Below are 7,556 nucleotides of genomic sequence, written 5' to 3'. Positions count from 1 at the left end.
GTACAGTAGAACATTAGGAAAAATTATGTTAATGGGCAATATCTCACAGATATTTTTTTAAAGCAAGAAGGAAACGGATAGCACCTTCTCCTTTGTGATACTTGCCTTCTCTCTTTTCCTCTCTCCCTTCCTCTATTATTCAACTATCCCATTTTCTTCTTACCTTAAAAGGAGAATTTGGAAAATAAACCAGAATAAAAGCTTTTACCCCACCAAATAGTTTGAATAATCCTAGATATACTACAGCAAAAGGAAGCTGATCATATCAGATCTATCTCTATTCTTTTGATCTGGGAAGTTTTGGCTTTTATTTTTTTATCCTAAATTAGCAATTTATTTGAGGTATACCACTTCATTCATTTCCTTATTTATTAGTAACATATGCTAGGTGATTCATAGGGTCATAAATTTAGATAAGGGAGGGACCTGAGAAACCTTCCAGTCTTAATTGTCAAAAAATCCCACAGCTTGGAACTGGCAGAGCAAGTTTCAGAACAGAGTTTTCTGAACCTTAATCTAGCATTCTTTTGACTGTACCATTCTGTTTCCTGGCTCACCTATGGGACCTACTATCCCAGTGCCATCCAACAACTATAGTCCTGGATCCCTAGGGATGCACCCATGTGATCAGCATACCTACCCATAAAGTCTCATCAGCACCCTGGCCCTCCCAACAATGAAAACAACACAGAGCCCCAGAGCAATAAAGTAAGTGGAGATAGCACTGAGCTCCTGAAGTAGGACTGATATTTGGTTTGGGGATGGCAGTAGTCAAGTGAGAAGGGAAGCATGAAGGAGGAAGCTCAATGTTTTTTCTTGAAAAACTCTAGAAAAAGACAAGGATTTTCATTCTGGGTCTGCAAACAACCAGTCTTTTGACCTTGGACTTGACTGTTTGGGCTTCAGCTCTCACCTAGCAAGTGAGATGTGGCACTAGATGGTCTACCAGGTCCCTTCCATTCTCTGATCTGCTGATGACTCCAGGAAGGTGAGTGGGGAGTGGCATGAGCCCAGGCTTCAAGATCACACATACTTTCACACCCAATTTGTACTTTTCTCCAAAGCTATTATCTTCCAGAATTGCCCTAACATTGGCACTGCTCCAGATAAAGATGTATAAAATGGAAAAGCATAGGATTAAATCGGTGTCTGTGGCATGGGTTTCTTCACACCAACAAAGAGAGCATTGTAGATGACCCAAATGGGTTAAATCTTTTCATCTCCACAAGACTTTTTCCTGCTTTGCTGGAAAAGTCAAGGATGGGGTGGAGCATTTCTATTTATGAAAAGGATCTATTCTAGGAAGAGAAGTCCCAGCAGAAGAAACAAATGAAGACACTCTTCTTGATCCTTGCCTGACACAAGAGACCATGGTGAAACGCGTTGCAATAATTGGAGCTGGTGTGAGTGGCCTCACCTCCATCAAATGCTGCTTGGAAGAGGGACTGGAGCCCACCTGCTTCGAAAGGAGTGGTGACATTGGAGGTCTATGGCAATTCACGGTAAGTGATATTTCCTCGACTCCTCTATTGAGTATGCTGACCAGCAACTACCTGGCAAGGTGACCTTGGTCACTTTACCTCTCTGGTCCTCAGTTTCCCCATATGTAATATGAGAGAGTTCACTCAAATAATGTCCCAGGTCCTTTCCCTCCCTGTCTGTGGAATTGTTCTGTAACATTTGAGTCTAACCAGTGGGAGATTTCTATTGGTGTCAGCTATAATAATAGGTAACATTTATGTAGTGCTTTAAGGTTTACAAACCACTTTATGTGTCTTAATCTCATTTGACCCTCACAACAACCCTGTGGAGGTAGATGCAATTACTATCCCCATTTTACAGAGACCCAAGATTTCTACATTTCATTCTCTCACACAGGTTTCCCTTTTCTTTCCTTAAACTTGGTCTGTGATTTCATTAATCCAAGGAACTCCCAATGAGGAAGCTCCCTCTGTTGCAGGTCAGTTCTGTGATTTAGAGAGAGTTGTCTAAGACACTGAGAAGTTAAACTACTTGCCAAGGATCACACAAACAAGTATCTGTCAGATGCAGGGCTCAAATATATGACTTCTTTCCTGATTCTGGGCCCTTTCCCCAAGTTTTCTTTCTCTCTCATAGCTACAGGAAGATAATGCCACTGAGAAGGTGGTACTTCTCCCCATGTCATTTTTCATATTGACTTATTAAGAGTTTTAATTCCTGGAGGATAATAACAATCTCCCCTTTGTGATGTTTTTATAGGAATATGTTGAAGAAGGCAGGGCTAGCCTTTATAAATCTCTTGTTACTAACAGCAGCAAAGAGATGTCCTGTTTCTCAGACTTTCCTTTCCCAGAAGATTTTCCAAACTTTGTGCCACACTCTCAATTTTTGGAATATCTCAAGATGTACGTAAACAACTTCAATCTTCTAAAATGCATCCAATTCAAGGTATGTCACTAGGAGTTGTTTGGTTGGTAGAAAGGTATTTTATATATATTGTCTTTTGTTGCTTCCTGAGACCCAAATTCTGTGTTTGAGATTGAGAAACAGGCAAAGATCAGTGCTACTTGGCAGAATTTCATCATCCCCTGGGGGCTCTTCAATTAACGAGTGAAAGGAAATATGTATTCATGCTATATAACCCACATGTAGAAACCTGTCTATGTATGGCCTTTATCTGAATGGCCACAAGGTCTAATCCAGATAGAGTTATGGTTTCTGACACAATCCTATACCCACAATTCCTGGATCTCTATTTTTCTTGCTTGGATATTATTACTCCTTGAAGGGGGTGGGGAGGAATGGAATTTGTATACTGTGCATTCTTTTTTACAGACCATTGTCTGCAATGTGAAAAAACATCCAGATTTCTCTACCTCTGGCCAGTGGGAGGTAACCACTGAACATGAAGGGAAGCAAGAGTCAGCCATATTTGATGCTGTCATGGTCTGTACTGGTTATCTCACTAACCCTTTTTTGCCACTAGATACTTTACCAGGTATGGTACTGTCTTCTAAGTTCCTTTATTTAAAAATAAATTCTCCTGTTATTGGTGTGTCTTGGTTTCAGATTTTAAAAATAACTGTGGTATAAAATGTGTGTGTACCCCCAAAGCACTGTTATGGGCCCTCTTTTCTTCTTATTCTGTTTCCTGCTAACCTCCTCAACTCTCGATTCAGATGACTCAAAGATGTATATATCCAATCCTAGACTTTCTTTCTCCTGAGTTCCAGTCCTACATCACAAACTGCATGTTGGATATTTCAAAATGGATTACCGTAGGCATTTCTAATTCAAAATGTCCAAAACAGAAGTCACTGTATCACCTATCTTTCTGCCATACTTTTTTCAGTCACCCAAGTTTATAATGTCTCATCCTCAATATCCCACTCTCCATCACTCTCCATATCCAATCAGCTGCCAAATCTTTTCATTCCTCCTCAACATCTCTTACATCAATGCCCTCTTCTCCATTCATCTAGCCATCACCCTATCTCAGATTCTCATCACATTTCCCTCAGCCCAAGGGTGAGGTACCTGCAACCTAGAGGTCACATGTGGTCCTCTAGGTCCTCAAGTACCTCAGCCTTTTGACTGAATCTAAACATCACAAAACAAATAACCTATTTTTAATAAAAGGATTTGTTCTGTAAAATTTGGACTCAGTCAAAGGCTACACCCAAGGACATAGAAGGATACATGTAGCCTTGAGCCTACAGGTTCCCTATCCATGCCCTAGCCTACTACAACAGCCTCCCAATGAATTTCCCTTCTTTAAGTCTTTCTCCTCTCCTATCCATTTTCTAATGGTGCCATGGTGATATTTCCAAAACATAGGTCTGGCCATATGACTTCTCTATTCAATAAATTCCAGTGGCTTCCTGTTCCCTCTATGATAGATTCCTATCAGCATTTAAAGTCCTTCACAGTATAATTCCAATCAGCTTTTAAGCCTTATTCTGCATCACTCCCTTTCACACATTCTATGGTCCAGACAAACTGGTTTTCCTACTCTGTCTCACACAAGACTGATTTCACTGACTTGCAGCTGAAACCTTCCATATATCCTGTCTCTCTCCCATTACAACATGAGGTCTTTGAGGGGAAGGACCTTCTTCTAGATCTGTATCCCCAGTCCTTGCTTTTCACATAGGAAGCATTTCACAAATGTTTTATGCATTTATTCAACTCTCCATTTCTCATCTCTCTATTATTGCACAGGCTGTGTCCCACGCCTCAAAGAAATTTCACCTTCAGTTCTGCCTCTTAATTCTCCAGTTTCCTTCAAAGTTTAGCTCAAGTGCCATATATCTATCATTATACTCTCCTAAAAGTTTGAAACTTAGACAGCAAAATATGAAGCATCTTATAGAACTTATGAATAGGTATTTACCATTTTTGTTAGCTCTGTTGTCTCTGCCCCCTTTCTTCTGGAAAACTAGACCATGGCTTGGGCTTATTCTCCTAACTATGGTTATCTTCTCCTCCAAGAAGCACTTCAGTGGATATCGTGTCTTCCTGGCACCATATGGTATCATATCCTATAATGCAGCCAGCACTGCTTGACACTCCCAGGAGGTCTGACCTCTGTAAGTCAAAGAACTGCCTCTAATGCTAGAGATGTCTATCTCAAGATCACTGCTTAATCACTTATGCTCATTGAAAGAATACAAAGCAGAAGATGCAGCGAGGGTTCTGGGATCTCATCTTAGACTTACTAAACCAACATGTGCTTTAGCTATCATGTGCTTATACTGTACTTTTTTCTACTGGGGTGAGGGAAAGGGAAAGCTAGCCCTCTCCAACCTTTCATGTGAAGTCCAGGGAGAGAGAATTATTTGTTTCAGTGACAGTAAGGAAAAGAGCAAGTTAAATGTGTCTCTCCTTATTAAATTAATACAGCCCCTCTTCCCTACCACCATCATGGAGCTAAGGAACAAATGGGAGGAAAGCTCCATTATCCCAAGGCACTCAGGTCCCTACAGTGCTGAGCCCACACACGTAGTCATTCAGAAACAGGCAGGGCAGCACCATGAGGTAGCTGCCCATTCCCATGTATATGCCATGTAGTTCTTCTCATAATACCTCAAGGTTTTCAAAGTGATCAAAGGTATTATCTCATTAAATCCTCGGATCTTCCCTTTCTAGTAGGTACAGCACCATTATCATACCTGATTTATAGATGAAGAAAATAACATTACGACAGATTGTCTGTAGTCATACAACTTGAGAGGGTCATGAGTGGAATCTGAATCTAGGTCAGTCCTGACACTAAATTCATTATATTTTCCATTCTACCATGATATCTTTCACAAGCAGTGAAAGTACAGGACCATATCAACTGAGACCTTGGCAAGTGTTTTATCTCTCCTACTAAATTATACATTCCTTCCAGGAGGTAAAATGCCTTTTAAATCTTAATGGTTCGCCAAACCAACACCACTACCTCTAGTACCTAGCATTATGCAAAATATAATGTAATTTATTTGTTCAATGAAGAAAATAGTTTACATTTCAAAATCATTTTGCTATGAAAAATATGTTCATTGTCAGATTGTCTTTATTATTTGGGTTGGGGCATGGAAGAAAGAGCCATAACATACATTACAAGTGGATTTCATTTAACACGATGAATGTACTTTGAAAAATTGCATTCCAATCAAATTTTTTACAAAACATTCTTTTTTTCTACAAAATCACAAAATACTTTATATTCATTACTTCAGACGATCTCTGACCTCAGTCATAAACCGACTCCTTCCACAGACACATGGGCCCAATCCCATTCCTGACAGCTAGAGAGAGAAAGAGCAACAAAAAAATCACCCTAAAAATAGCTTAGGCGGGCAATATAATACTGGGGGGAAAGTACTGACAGATAGAAGGAAGAAAAAGAAAATTCAAAAGGAGATACAGAGTAGTAGGGCAGTGTGAGAATTACTATGTTAAATTTAGGGTAAACCAAACTGCTGCAGTGCTGCTCTTTTAGGGGCACCATTTGTCTGCTGAGTGTTGCAGCTCCAATCACTGCTGGGCACTGAACCTCATCATCTCTACTGGTCTCTCTGTTCACTGTATGTCCCTGCCCTCCATCCAACATTGTGGAGTCTATTTTTTGTAGCTGACTACTAGGGTGCCTGAGCTGCTCTCTGCTGCCATTTTCTGGTCATCAGCTTTTCTACTTCCAGGTTACCTATACTCCTCTCTCAACTGGGGTGCCTCAGAAGACAAAATCCTTTTACCCCTCATAGCCTAAAGGCATGATAATGTTACCTCGCCCAAAAGGCAGTAAAAAAGAAGAGAGCAGAAACTTCAACCTAGGAATAAGAAGTTTTAGTTTTTCCTTTTCACTGATATCTCCAGCTGCCACCCAAAAGCCTTGACCCCCAAAAAATTATTTGACTTGGTGTTAGAAAATTCCTCTCAGTCAAAATGGGTACATGAGGCTTGCACAAAGTCAATAAAACCAAGATTAGAAGGGAAGCATAAAAGCTGGGGAATAATTTTTACAGCCAGTGTCTCTGATAAAGACCTCATTTCTAAAATATGTAGAGAATGAGTCAAATTTATAAGAATGCAAGTCATTTCTCAACTGATAGTCAAAGGATATGAATGGTTTACAGGTGAAGAAATTAAAGTTATCTATAGTCATATGAAAAAATGCTCTAAATCACTATTGATTAGAGGAATGCAAATCAACACAACTCTAAAGTACCACATCACACCTATCAGATTGACTAATATGACAAAAAAAAATAAAATGATAAATGTTGGAGGGGATATGGGAAAATTGGAATACTAATGTGTTGTTGGTGGAGTTGTGAACTTATCTAACCATTCTGGAGAGCAATTTGTAATTATGCCCAAAGGGCTATAAAACTGTGCATACCCTTTGATTCAGCAATATCATTACTAGGTCTATCTCCAAAAGAGATCATAAAAAAGGGAAAAGGACCCACATGCACAAAAATATTTATAGCAGCTACTTTGTGTGGTGCCAAAGAACTGGAAATTGAAGGAATGTCCATCAATTGGAGAATGGCTGAACAATTTGTGGTATGTGAATGAAATGGAATACTATTGTGACATAAGAAATGATCAGCAGGCTGATCTCAGAAAACCCTGGAAAGACATGAATTGATGCTGAGTGAAGTGAGCAGAAAAACACCGTACACAGTAACAGCAACATTGTGCAATAATCAATGTTATTGCCTGAATGATGGGTTTTATTCACATAGTTTGTCAAGCCCCTCATTTCTTCTCTTTTGTTCTCCCCTGTAGGTATCAACACCTTTAAAGGTCAGTACTTTCACAGCCGGGAGTACAAGCATCCAGATCTGTTTAAGAATAAGAGAGTCCTTGTGATTGGCATGGGGAACTCTGGCACAGACATTGCTGTGGAGGCCAGTCATGTGGCTAAAAAGGTATGAATGTTAAGGTTATTAATTTTAATAAAATGTTGTATAAGTACTGATATGCTGAATGGTCTTTTTAAAATGTAGCTTCCCTTCATTATTGGCCAATTTCGGAAGGAAGGAAGGAAGGAAGGAAGGAAGGAAGGAAGGAAGGAAGGA

The 7,556-nt window shown here is 39.7% G+C and overlaps 1 protein-coding gene across 3 annotated transcripts in view; it reads left to right on the top strand.

Annotated features, from left to right (window-relative positions):
* The first annotated feature begins 507 nt into the window (after positions 1-507).
* LOC138144239 (flavin-containing monooxygenase 1-like) overlaps positions 508-7,556 on the top strand; it is a 15,939-nt gene continuing 8,890 nt past the window's right edge. Inside the window, exons 1-5 of one of the 3 annotated variants that reach the window (XM_069065604.1) lie at positions 508-708; positions 1,303-1,502; positions 2,242-2,430; positions 2,818-2,980; positions 7,264-7,406. In XM_069065604.1, coding sequence (XP_068921705.1) covers positions 1,371-1,502; positions 2,242-2,430; positions 2,818-2,980; positions 7,264-7,406 — 627 coding nt within the window. In that variant the 5' untranslated portion in view covers positions 508-708; positions 1,303-1,370. Of the gene's footprint in view, positions 709-737; positions 989-1,086; positions 1,503-2,241; positions 2,431-2,817; positions 2,981-7,263; positions 7,407-7,556 lie in introns of those variants that run through there. The other 2 variants (XM_069065603.1, XM_069065605.1) reach the window with 2 other exon arrangements.

Source organism: Petaurus breviceps, unplaced genomic scaffold (genome assembly GCF_028583685.1).
Source record: "Petaurus breviceps papuanus isolate PSGF00001 unplaced genomic scaffold, PetGlider_PUasm1.0 90692, whole genome shotgun sequence".
NCBI lineage: Eukaryota > Metazoa > Chordata > Mammalia > Diprotodontia > Petauridae > Petaurus > Petaurus breviceps.
The sequence above is the reverse complement of the archived record's forward strand: the minus strand, read 5'-3'. Positions and strand labels throughout refer to the sequence as shown.